This window comes from Cetorhinus maximus, chromosome 9 (genome assembly GCF_964194155.1).
Source record: "Cetorhinus maximus chromosome 9, sCetMax3.hap1.1, whole genome shotgun sequence".
Taxonomy (NCBI): domain Eukaryota; kingdom Metazoa; phylum Chordata; class Chondrichthyes; order Lamniformes; family Cetorhinidae; genus Cetorhinus; species Cetorhinus maximus.
Genome location: NC_135887.1, coordinates 27,090,174 through 27,103,583, shown reverse-complemented (window position 1 = coordinate 27,103,583; position 13,410 = coordinate 27,090,174). Strand labels below are relative to the sequence as shown.

The following is a 13,410-nucleotide window of genomic DNA, read 5'->3' as shown; positions in this document are numbered from 1 at the left end:
ATGGAAAGAAGGTCACTGTTGAATCAGCTGAAGATGGTTGGGCCGAGGACACTCTCCTAAGGAACTCCTGCAGTGATACCCTGGAAGTGAGATGACTGAACTCTAACAACCACAACCATCTTCCTTTGTGCTAGGTATGACTCCAACCAGTGGAGGATTTTCCCCTGATTCCATTGACTCCAGTTTTGCTAGGGCTTCTCGATGCCTCACTTGGTCAAATAAATGCCACCTTGATGTCAAGAGCAGTAACTCTCACCTCACCTCGGGAGTTCAGCTCTTTTTTCCGTGTTTGAACCAAGGCTGTAATGAGGTCAGGAGCTGAGTGGCCCTGGCAGAACCCAAACTGGGCGTCAGTGAGCAGGTTACTGCTAAGCAACTGCCTCTAGATAGCACTGTTGATGACCCCTTCCATTACTTTGCTGATGATCAAGTGTAGACTGATGGGGCAGTAATTGGCCGGGTTGGATTTGTCCTGCTTTTTATGTACAGATAGCTGGGTATTGTAGTTGTAGTGGAACAGATTGTCTAGGGACGTGGCAAGTTCTGGAGCACAAGTCTTTAGTACTATTGCCAGAATATTGTCAGGGCCCACAGCCTTTGCAGTATCCAGTGCCTTCAGCCGTTTCCTGATATCACGTGGAGTGAATTGAATTGGCTGAAGACTGGCATCTGTGATGCTGGGGACCTCCGGTGGAGGCCGAGATGGATCATCCACTCGGCACTTCTGGCTGAAGATTGTAGCAAATGCACCTTATCTTTCGCACTGATGTGCTGGGCTCCCCCATCATTGAGGATGGGGATATTTATGGAGCCTCCTCCTCCAGTGAGTTGTTTAATTGTCCACCACCATTCACGACTCGATGTGGCAAGTCTGCAGAGCTTAGATCTGATCCGTTGGTTGTGGGATCGCTTAGCCCTGCCTATCACTTGCTGTCAATGCTGTTTGGCATGCAAGTAGTCCTGTGTTACAGCTTCACCAGGTTGACGCCTCATTTTTAGAAATGCCTGGTGCTGCTCCTGGCATGCCCTCATGCACTCTTCATTGAACCAGGTTGATCCCTAGGCATGGTGATAATGGTAAAGTGGGGGATATGCCAGGCCATGAGGTTACAATTTGTGTTTGAGCACAATTCTACTGCTGCTGATGGTTCACAGCGACTCATGGATGCCCAGTCTTGAATTGCTCGAACTGTTGGAAATCTATCCTATTTAGTGGTAGTGCCACACAACACGATGGAGGATATCCTCAATGTGAAGGCTGGACTTCATCTCCACAATGACTGTGCGATGGTCACTCCTACCGATATTGACATGAACAAATGCTTTTGCTGCAGGCAGATTGGTGAGGCTGAGGTCAAGTATGTTTTTCCCTGACCACCTGCCGCAGACCCAGTCTAGCAGCTATGACCTTTAGAACTCGGCCAACTCAGCCAGTAGTGGAGCTACTGAGACACTCTTGGTGGTGGACATTGAAGTCCCCACCTAGAGTACATTCTGTGCCCTTGCCACCCTCAGTGCTTCCTCCAAGTGGTGTTCAATATGGAGGAGCACTGATTCATCAACTGAGGGAGGGCGGTACGTGGTAATCAGCAGGAGGTTTCCTTGCCCATGTTTTGACCTAATGCCGCAAGACTTCATGGAGTCCAGAGTTGATGTTGAGGACTCCCAGGGTAACTCTCTCTCTCTGACCCCCCCCCCCCCCCCCCGACTATATACCACTGTGCTGCCACCTCTGCTGGGTCTGTCCTGCCGGCGGAACAGGACATACCCAGGGATGGTGATGGTGATGGCGATGTCTGGGACATTATCTGTAAGGTATGATTCCACGAGTATAACTATGTCAGGCTGTTGCTTGACTAGCCTGTGAGACGGTTCTCCCAATTTTGGTATGAGCCCCCAGATGTTAGTAGGAAGACTTTGCAGGGTTGACAGGGCTGAGTTTGCCGTTGTCTTTTTCGGTTCCTAGGTTGATGCCAGGTGATCTGTCCAGTTTCATTCCTTTTTATTGACTTTTTAGCAGTTTGATACAACTGAGTGGCTTGTTAGGCCATTTTCAGAGGGCATTCAAGAGTCAACCACATTGCTGTGGGTCTGGAGTCACATGTAGGCCAGACCAGCAGATTTCTTTCCCTAAAGGACAATAGTGAACCAGATGGGTATTTACAACAATCGACAATGGTTTCATGGTCATCATTAGACTTTTAATTCCAGATTTTTATTGAATTCAGATTCCACCATCTGCCATGGCAGGATTCATATCCGGGTCTCCAGAGCATTACCCTGGGTCTCTGGAATACTAGTCCAGTGACAATACCACTACACCATCGCCATCCTAACCAGAGTCTTATACAGGTTCAACAAAGCTTCACTATCTTTGTACTCAATATCTCTATTTATGAAGCCTAAGATCCCATATGCTTTGCTAATTACTCTCTCCATATGTCTTGCCACCTTCAAGGATCTAGGTACAGCAGCAACTCCTAGAGCCATCTGTCCTTGGACACTTTGTAGAACTGTGACTTAGGTAGGAAAGGGGATGAGATCCTGAAATCAGACTTTTGGGAGCTAGGAAGGAGATTGAAAAACAGGACCTCTAATGCAGTAATCTTAGGATTACTGCCAGTCCCACGTGCAAGCGAGTATTGAAATAGGAGAATTGACCTCTTTGCTGGAAAGCTGGTGTCGGAGGGAGGACATCAGATTTCTGAGGCATTGGGACTGGTTCTGGGGAAGGTGGGACCTGTACAAGCCAGATGATCTACACCTGAACAGGACTGGGACGAATATCCTCACAGTGAGATTTGGGAGTGCTGATGGGGAGGTTTAAACTAAATTGGCAGGGGGTGGAAAGGCAAATTCAGAGCAGGGAACGGGAGATGGCGAATTAGTGAGTGACTCTGAAAGACAGAAGCAACACAGATTGAATAGTGTACAGCACAGGAATTTGGCAGTGTTAAAAGGCATATATGTAAATGCCAGGAGCATAGTGAATAACGCCAATGAGCTGAGGGCACAGATAGACACGTGGCAGTATGATATCACCTCTATAACAGAAACGTAGCTTAAGGAGGGGCAAAAATGGCAGCTCAACATCCCTGGTTATAGAATTTTCAGGCAGGATAGAGAGGGGAGAAAAAAGGTGGGTGTGTAGCATTATTGGTTAAAGAATCAATTACAGCATTGAGAAAGGATGATATACTAAATGAAGCATCAAATGAGGCCATATGGGTTGAGCTCAGAAATAAAAATGGGTCAGCCATACTACTAGGAATGTACTATAGACTCCCAAATAGTGGAAGGGAGTTACAAGAGCAAATATGTAGACATATTTCTGAGTGCAAAAACAATAGGGCAGTAATCGTTGGGGACTTCAACTACCCAAATATCATTTCGGATACGCACAATGTAAAGGGCACAGAGGATGCAAAATTCTTGAACTGTATTCAAGAGAACTTCTTTAGCCGGCACATAACAAGCCCAACGAGAGGTGTCACAATTCTAGATTCAGTCTTAGGAAATGAAGCTGGGCAAGTGGATGAAGTAGCAGTGGGGGACCATTTTGGAGATAGTGACCATAATTCAATTAGATTTAGCATCATTATGGAAAAGGACAAAGATAGAACAGGAATAAAAGTTCTAAATTGGGAAAGGCAAGAGCTGAGAGGTGAGCTGGCGAGAGTGGACTGGATACAGCTATTAGAATGAAAAACTGTGTCAAATCAGTGGGAGGCATTCAAAGGTGAGATTCTCTGGGCACAGTATAGACATGTCCCCACAAAGAAAAGGGTGGTATTGCCAAACCTAGAGCCTCCTGGTTATCCAGAAACATACATGGTGAGATAAATCATAAAAAGAAAGCTCATGTCAGTCACAAAAGACTTAATACTGTAGAAAGCCTACAGGAGTATAGAAAGTACAGGGGTGAAGTAAAAATGGAAATTAGGAAAGCAAAGAGAGGATATGAAAAAATATTGGCAGGTAAAATCAAAGAAAATCCTAAGATGTTTTACCAGTGCATTAAGAGCAAGAGAATAACTAAGGAAAAGGTAAGGCAGAGATCTACATGGTAAATGGTGGGTTGATGCAGAAGATGTGGGCAGCATTCTCAATGAGTACTTTGTCTCTGTCTTCACTAAGGAGAGGGACGATGCAGACATTCTAGTTAAAGAGGAGGAGTGTGAAACATTAGATACAATAAGCATAGTGAAAGAGGAAGTACCGGAGGGACTGGGATCCTTGAAGGTGGATAAATCACCAGGGCCGGATGGATTGTATCCCAAGCTGTTGAAGGAAGCCAGAAAGGAAATAGCCTCTGAGGATCATTTTCCAATCTTTACTAGATACAGGTGAGGTCCCAGAGGATTGGAGGTCTGCGAACGTTGTACCGTTATTTAAAAAGAGTGCGAGGGATAGGCCAGAAAATTATAGGCCGGTCAGTCTGACTTCAGTGGTGGGCAAATTATTGGAAACATTTCTGAGAGACGGGATAAACTTTCACTTAGAAAGGCACGGATTGATCAGGGACAGTCAGTGTGGTTTTGTTAGCGGAAGATCGCGTCTTACTAACTTGACAGAGTTTTTTGAGACAGTAACCAGGAGGATTGATGAGGGTAGTGCAGTGGATATTGTCTACATGGGTTTTAGTAAGGCACTTGACAAGGTCCCACGGCAGACTGGTCAGGAATGTGAGATCTCATGGGATACAGGGGAAGGTGGCAGGTTGGATCCAAAATCGGCTCAGTGACAGGAAACACAGGATAATGGTCGATGGATGTTTTTGCGAATGGAAAACGGTTTCCAGTGGGGTTCCACAGGGCTCAGTGTTGGGGCCCTTGCTGTTTGTTGTACATATTAATGATTTAGACTTAAATGTGGGAGGTGTGATTGGGAAATTTGCAGATGACACAAATATTGACTGTCTAGTTGATAGTGAGTAGGATAGTTGTCGACTCCAGAATGATATCAATGATTTGGTTAAGTCGGGGGAGAAGTGGCAAATGGAATTCAATCTGGAAAAATGTGAGGTAATGCATTTGGGAGGGCAAACAAAGCTAAGGAATACTCAATAAAGGGGAAATTATTGAGAGGGGTTGAGGAAGTGAGAGACCTTGGAGTGCATGTCCACAAGTCCTTGAAGGTGGCAGGACAAGTGGACAAGGTGGTCAAGAAAGCATATGGAATGCTTTCCCTTAGTGGACGAGGCATTGAATACAAGAGCAGGGATGTAATGAAGAAATATATAAAATGCTGTTTAGGCCACAGCTGGAGTTTTGTGTACAGTCCTGGTCACCACATTGCAAGAAGGACATAATTGTTCTGGAGAGAGTACAGAGGAGATTTACAAGAATGTTGCCAGGGCTTGAAAATTGCAGCTATGAGGAGAGATTGGATAGGCTAGGCTTGTTTTCATTTGATCAAAGGAGTCTGAGGGGTGACCTAATTGAGATGTACAAAATGATGAGGGGCCTAGACAGAGAAGACAGGAAAGACTTGTTTCCCTTACCTGAGGGGTCAGTTACCAGGGGGCATAGATGTAATGTGATTAATAGAAAGATTAGAGGGAACATGAAGAAAAACTTCAAACTTCAGGAGGAAAATCTTTTTCTCCCAGAGGGTGGTTGGCGTCTTGAATTTGCTGCCTAAGTTGGTGGTTGAGGCTGAAATACTCAACTCATTTAAAAGATACCTGGATCTGCATCTGAAGCACTGTAACCTACAAGGCTATGGACCAGGGGCTGGAAAGTGGGATTAAAATGAGCGGCCAGTTTCTTTTTTCTCTTTTTGGCCGACACAGACATGCTGGGCTGAATGGCCTCTTTCTGCATTGTAATTTTTGTATGGTTCTGTGGTTCTATTAAGCTTGGATTGCCTCTCCCTGTCCCCTCTGCCAAAATGCATTACTCACACTTCTCTGGGCAGACAAGTAGCAGCTGGAATTTAATACATTCTGCTAGCTGATCTATGCCCTGGTACACTCACCCTCACCCTCACCCTCTACCCAAATGTTCCCCCACAGACAATTGGCCCACTTGGCCAACCTCATCAAATGAACAGATAATCTTGTTGATTGAGGGATAAATTATTTCCAGGACACCAGGAATAACTTCCCCACTCTTCTTTGAAACTGTGCTCTGGAAACTTTTACTTCCATTCGAGAGGGCAGACAGGGTCTCAATTTGATGTTGTTTCTGCAAGGCTGCAACTCCGACAGTGCCGAACTCTCTCAGCATTTCATATGTACGAATATACAAATTAGGAGTAGGAGTAGGCCACTCGGCCCCTCAAACCTGCTCTGCCATTCAACAAGATCATGGCTGATCTGATTTTAACCTCACATTCCTGTCTACCTTCAATACCCTTTCAACCTCTTGCTTATCAAGAATCTATCTACCTCTGCCTTAAGGATATTCAAGGACTCTGCCTTAACCACCTTTTGAGGAAGAGAACTCCAAAGTCTCTCAACCCTCTTGAGAGGAAAAAAGTTTCCTCATCTCTGTCCTAAATGGGCGGGTGACTCCTTATTTTGAAACAATGACCCCTTGTTCTAGATTCTCCTGCAAGGAGAAATATCCTTTCCACATTCGCCCTGTCAAGTTCCCTCCGAATCGTGTGTGTTTCAATCAAGTCACCTCTTACTTTTCTAAACTCCAGCGGATATAAGCCTAGCCTGTCTAACCTTTCCTCATAAGATAACCCAGCCATTCCAGGTATTAATCTGGTAAACCTTCTCTGAACAGCTTCTAATCCATTTACATCTTTACTTAAATACGGAGACCAATACTGTGCACAGTATTCCAGATGTGTCTCATTCATAGACTCAGAGACATTTACAGCACAGAAGGAGGCCATTCGGCCCATCGTGTCCACACCAGTCAACAAAGATCTGACTACACTAATCCCATTTTTCAGCGCTTGGCCCATAGCCATGGAGGCCATGGCAATGCAAATGAATATCTAAATACTTCTTAAATGTTACAAGAGTTTCTGACTCAACCACCCTTTCAGGCAGTGAGTTCCAGATTCCCACCGCCCTCCAAAAATTTACTAAGTACCATTTCCCAGATGATTGTAATTTTCTTGATTTCCTCCCTCCCTTCCAATTCCTGATTTAAAGCTATTTCTGGGATGTTGCTTGTATCCTCTGTAGTGAAGACTAATGCAAAATACTTATTCAATTCATCTGCCATCTCCTTATTTTCCATTATTAATTCCTCAGACTTACTTTCTATAGAACCAACGCTCACTTTGTTAACTCTTTTCCTTTTCAAATATTTATAGAAACTCTGACTGTCTTTATATTTCTTGCTGGCTTTCTCTCGTACTCTAATTTTTCCCTCTTTATTTATCTTTTGGTCATTCTTTGCTTTTTTTAATATTATGTTCAATCTTCTGACCTGCCACCCAACTTTGCACAATTATATGCTTTTTCTTTAAGTTTGATACTATCTTCCACTTTTTTAGTTAACCACAGATGGTGGATCCTCCACTTGGATCTTTCCTTGTTGGAATGTATCAATTCTGTGTATTCTGAAATATCTCCTTAAATGTCTGCCACTGGATCTCTCTTGACCTTTCCCTTAACTTAAACTGCTAGTTCTCTTTCATTTGCTCTGCTTTCATGGCCTCGTAATTGCCCTTATTTAATCTTAAAATACTAGTGTTAGACCCAGTCTTGTCTCCCTCAAACTGAATGTAAAATTCAGTCATATTATGATCACTGCTACCAAGGGGCGCCTTCACTGTGAGGTCATTAATCAATCCTATCTCATTGCACAATGAGGTGAGAGTGACTGCACTTGACATCAAGGCAGCATTTGATCCAAGTGTAGCATCAAGGAGCCCTAGCAAAACTGGAGTCAATGGAAATCGGGGGAAAACTCTCCACTGGTTGGAGTCATACCTAGCACAAAGGAAGATGGTTGTGGTTGTTGGAGGTCAATCATCTCAGTTCCTGGAGTTCACTGCAGGGTAGTGTCCTAGGCTCAACCACCTTCAGCTACTTCATCAATGATCTTCCTACCATCATGAGGTCAGAAATGAGGATGTGCGCTGATGATTGCGTAATGTTAAGCACCATTCGTGATTCCTCAGAAACTGAAGCAGTCCATGTCCAAATTCAGCAAGACCTGGACAATATCCAGACTTGGGCTGACAAGTGGCAAGTAACATTCGCACCACAAAAGCACCAGGCAATGACCACCTCCAACAAGAGAGAATCTAACCATCGCCCCTTGACATTCAATGGCATTACCATTGCTGAATCCCCCACTATCAGCATCCCGAGGCGGGGTTACCATTCACCAGAAACTGAACTGTACTGGCCATATATATACTGTGGCTACAAGAGCAGGTCAGAGGCTAGGAATCCTGCAGCAAGTAACTCACCACCTGACTCCCCAAAGCCTGTCCACCATCTACAAGCACAAGTCAGGAGTGTGATGGAATACTGTCCACTTGCCTGGATGAGTGCAGCTCCAACAACACTCAAGAAGCTCAACATCACCCAGGACAAAGCAGCCCGCTTGATTATCACCCCATCCACGAACACTCACTCCCTCCACCACCGGCACACAGTGACAGCAGTGTGTACCATCTACAAGGAAGATGCACAGCAGGAATTCCCTTGACGCCATGGCCACCTCTACACTGTCAGATAGCCTGATAAATCAAAATAGCCTCTAAATGAGCATCAGGATGACCAAAGTCATAATTTCTATCCATTACTTCAAAGTTTATCTATAAACAAAAACCATCCTGACTCAGGCACAGAGTGGTGAATTGCTAACACATTGCTTATTCAGTAAATGTATTTTCTTTCTGTTTTGATACTCAGTATTTTTTTGGCTAGCTACTGTATGATTGCCGGTGAGCTTGTAGCATGATGAAATCTGCATGGGTTCCAGCCCGCAAGCAAGTCTTAGACTGAATTAATATGAAAGCACGAGTGCATGGGCATAGATATTTCCTACTTTGTTTAAAACACCAGCTGGAGAGATGGTGGCATAGTGGTAATGTCACTGGACCAGTAATCCAGACTAATGCTCCCACCACGACAGCTGGTGGAATTTGAATTCTGTTAATAAATCTGGAATAATAATGGTGACCATGTTGTGAAAACCCATCTGGTTTTTAGGGAAGAAAATCTGCCATCCTTACCTGGCCTACATGTGACTCCAGACCCACAGCAATGTGGTTGACTCTTAACTGCCCTCTGAAATGGCCTAAGAAGCCACTCAGTTCGAGGGGAAATTACGGATGGACAACAAATGCTGGCCTTACCAGCAATGTCTGTATTCCATGAAAGAATAAAGAAAAATATGATGGAAACACATGGCAGACCCACCAGCATCCAAGGGGTGACTGTCTTTACCCTGTGTGCTTTCAGTGCTATGTTCTGAATTTTCTATCTATGTTCCTTGGCAAGGTGTTTAATCTCTTGTCCTATAAGCAGTGGCTTATAGACAAATGACAAAAATTTGTGGCCTGACAATCAGTATGTTCCCAGGATAATCTTTGTAGAACCTTCCTTGACAGTGAGAGCAGATATCAGAGGGAAGTATGACAATCGTTTATACACTTATGAGGCTTGTAAGTGTACAAGCCTCATAAGTGTATAAACTTATGAAGCATGTACATCAGTGAATGAGAATTTTAGCGTTCAGTTATTGTGCACTATTAGAATGCTTAGCCCTGTGCAGTTTAGAGTGAAGGGATACCCGGCTGGGTATGTAAACTGAGACGACAGTGTGCAATTTCATCATTACATTGCTTATATTTATGGTTGTATTGCTGATGTAATAAAATGTTATAAATAGAACTCACTTCATGCCCCTGTATGGCAATGTTCTATGTGCTGGAGTGTTTTGTGTTTCATTCAAACGTGAAGTGATAAAAATCAAATGTAATTGACATTTAAAATACTTCATAGAGGCCAAATTAATGGCACTTTCTCAATTTAATGCACATTTAATTGGTAGATATGGAATCCTATTACACAGCCATTGTATATCACAAGAGCAGCTTTCTGCATCATTTGCCTCTTTCCTTTTGCAAGCTGCTTATTGCAAGAGGTCCAAGCTGCAAAAAGAGTATTGAGACTACCCTGTGATTCGACAGCCAGTACAAAACATGACATCGTTAGCCCAACCCCATAGTTCCAGTGAGACTGTTTCACTTTGGCATCTTCTCCACGCCTGGCCCCCTCCCCCTCTTTCTGCCTGACCCCCTCATCTGCCCAGACCCCTGCTGTTTCTGCACCTTTCCATGCTCCTTACTAACAAAATGAAAGTAGAAGTTATGGACTTAGGTGACTGATGGTGGTGATGCTGTGAGTTAATAATTGTACAATATCTGTCATTCTGTCTCCTGCAGGTAAACCGTTTGCTTACATGCCATATCATGAGGCTCGACGTGTGATGGAGCAGGAATCACAGACAGCGGGAGCTAGATCTGCATCACCTTACAGGCTGTCCCCAAGGGAATCCTGTAAACTTTCTCCACAATCAGAGATGAACACCTTGCGGTACAGTGTACCACCAGGTAGTGAGCCACAATTAACAACACTTTTTTGCCTTGTGCCTCTAGTTGTATGTCTGCATCTTCTGGAAATAAAATACAATGATCAGGTTTCAAAGGTCACATATTTTAAATGGAGTATATTCAAGTCAGTGATTGACAGAATTTTGGATACTGAGAATCAAGGGATTTGAGGATAATATGAGAAGGTGTAGCTGAGATAGAAGATCAGCCATAATCTTATTGAATGATGGAGCAGGCTTGAGGAGCCGAATAGCCTATTCTTGCTTCTATTTCTTCTGTTCTTAAACACAGACTATCACAGTTATTGGGAAAGTAGTTGACAGGATATGTTGCCTTTAGAGAAATTCACATCTGCTTCATGACTTGTCACTTTAATGTTCATGAATACACAGCTGGTAGCAGTAGTACGTTAAATAATGCTACCAGCTTTCTCAAGGCAGGCAGATGTTCAGGGCAATGTTAACTATGGCTCAAGAGTCCCTGCGTTAATGTTCTTTGTTTCAACTCCCACCCAGTGACTTGAGCACATAATCTAGGCTGGCACTCCCAATGCAACACTGAGGGAACACTGGACTGTTGGAGGTGCCATCTTTAAATTAGATTTTAAACGAAGGTTACGTCTTCCCCCTTGGATGGACATAAATGATCCCACAGCACTATTTGAAGCATTATTTGAGTTCTTCTGGTGCACTGGCTACCATGTATACTTCAAGCAACATTGCTGAAAAGAACTATCTAGTCATTGCTGTTTGAGGGATCTTGCTGTGTACTAATTGGTTGCTTTGTTTCCTATGTAACAGCATTTCAAATTACTGCAGTATCTGAACTGCCTTAGGATCAAGCTAAAGTTGTGAATGATGCTATATAAATGCAAGTGCTTTACATGCATCATAGATTCCAAAGTCAGTTTGCTACCAAAGTTCAGACAATAGGTAGAACCAGGTTGCAAAAAGTAGGAAGTGAGTCAAAAAAGAGGAGGAAGTAAAGACAGCAGAACAAGTCAATGCATATTTAGATTTTGAGTCTCTAAAGTTGCAAGGACATTACCTTTAATTTACGAAGACATTGGTTGTCCTGATGTAATTAAGAAGACACATTTGACTGACTGTCCTTGTCATCTTGACTTGCAGTTCTTCAGCCTGCTCCACATCAAGTGATGCAAGCCACATCTGAGGGAGGAAAGTTGGCAATTACCAGACCAGCTCGACCATCCAACATTCCCTCCCCTCCCCCTCTCATCCCTTCAACAAAACCACCACTGTCCACTGAAAAGCCATCATTCAACATGGGAGGCTCTATCTCGCAGGTAAGCAGGAATCCCATGCAGCACAGATTCACCTCTAGATAGATTCCATTGAGACACCCTCAATATGGTATAAATCTAAAACAATCAAGGCAGTAATTTTGTAGTGTTCTTGCACAGAACCTAGTAGATTCTTAATAGCCAACTGATTTCTGTGGTGCGTCCTTTGTTGAACATGGAAGTTTGCCTGGAGTGTGTGGGACAAACATGAATGTTAGTTCTGGGAAGTGTGGAAATTAAGCATTTGCTGACTAATATGGTCTGATCTTTCTACTGAATTGACATAATCCCAGTCAGGACACGTTAGAGATCACCTGAGGCTCAATAATCCAAGATTATTCCATCTAAAGTGGCAATACAGAGTGAGCTCAGCTGCCCAATGTGCCCTGTGGGATTAGTTCTTCGGCTAATTGATATTCCTCTGCACACCTGTCATTCTCTGGCCAGATTTCCAGGCCTCTGTCTGTGGCCTTCCTTGGTGCATGCATATGTGTGTGTGTAACATGAGTTTATCTACATTGCGTACCTGTCAGGACATGGCTACATATCCTGCTGCTTGTGAGGAAACAGCTCTCTGTTTACCAGTTTTTCAAATGTTATTCATCTTCAGTGAATCTGTTACATGTTTAGAAGTCAAATGATTTGTTTGTCTTGCTTGCTTCTACAGTATAAATGGTTTTGTTCATCTTTGGTTAAAACTTGTCTGACGTGCACCATCTCATGGGGTGATAAGCGGCTGTGTTTTCATTAAGAGTACCTGGGTTCTCCTGTATTTCTTGGAGGTCTCTATCCTCATGAAGCTTCAAGCTCCTGTGGGTGTGAGCTGGACTGATGTCTGCACGACTTTGACTTTCTACGTTGCATGTTTGGCTGGCTGAGTCGTGAGATAAATTTTCCTTTTCTCTCCATGCTTTTGTGAGGCCGCCAGAAACTGATGACTCATTGTAACTGTGGCTGGTAGGTTAAAGCATTGAGCTGCTCCAGGAACCTGAGTCACCACAGGGTTCCTGAATCGAGCGCCTGGACTGCTAAACCAGCAGGGTAAAGTTGGAGTGGATTCTGTTTGTTTCCAGCATAGATTGTAATCAGGTGGAGTAGCAGAGTGCTGTTCGGCATGGGGCAGTGTAGAATGCTGCACACTGCACTGTACAAGCAGTTGTGATGAATGTGCTGTCAGACATTTTGGTCCATTCAGCCACTTCATAACTGCCTCTGTGGAGTTTAGGTATCAGTAAGTGGCATCTTGTTTTGTCAGCACGTGATGCATTGAAGTACCATCATTTTCGCAAAAAGAATTGTTAGTTGTTAGACCAGAATCAAGAACATAGTTTGAGTTTAGCTCTCTGTCATTCTGCAGGTTAGTGCATCAGAGAGACATTGAGCCAGCCTTCTGATGCTGGAGCAGTGATGCAAGGGTCAATGTCGTCCACTTCTATGTGAAGCCTGCCATGGGTTATGTAGTTACACGTGCAGATTAATTAGAGGCCTGCTCCAAGGACTGGAATATTGGCTGAACCCGAGTAGAATGTTGTGGCTTGTGCTTTGCATTGCAGTTTCTGAAAAGGTTA

The 13,410-nt window shown here is 43.8% G+C and overlaps 1 protein-coding gene across 14 annotated transcripts in view; it reads left to right on the top strand.

The window, feature by feature from the left end:
* The window catches only part of ncor1 (nuclear receptor corepressor 1), a 399,352-nt gene that overhangs the window by 292,825 nt on the left and 93,117 nt on the right, over positions 1–13,410 (top strand). For all 14 annotated transcript variants that reach the window (XM_078548371.1, XM_078548367.1, XM_078548369.1 and 11 more), the window contains 2 exons: positions 10,372–10,539; positions 11,670–11,845. In XM_078548371.1, coding sequence (XP_078404497.1) covers positions 10,372–10,539; positions 11,670–11,845 — 344 coding nt within the window. The remainder of the gene's footprint in view (positions 1–10,371; positions 10,540–11,669; positions 11,846–13,410) is intronic.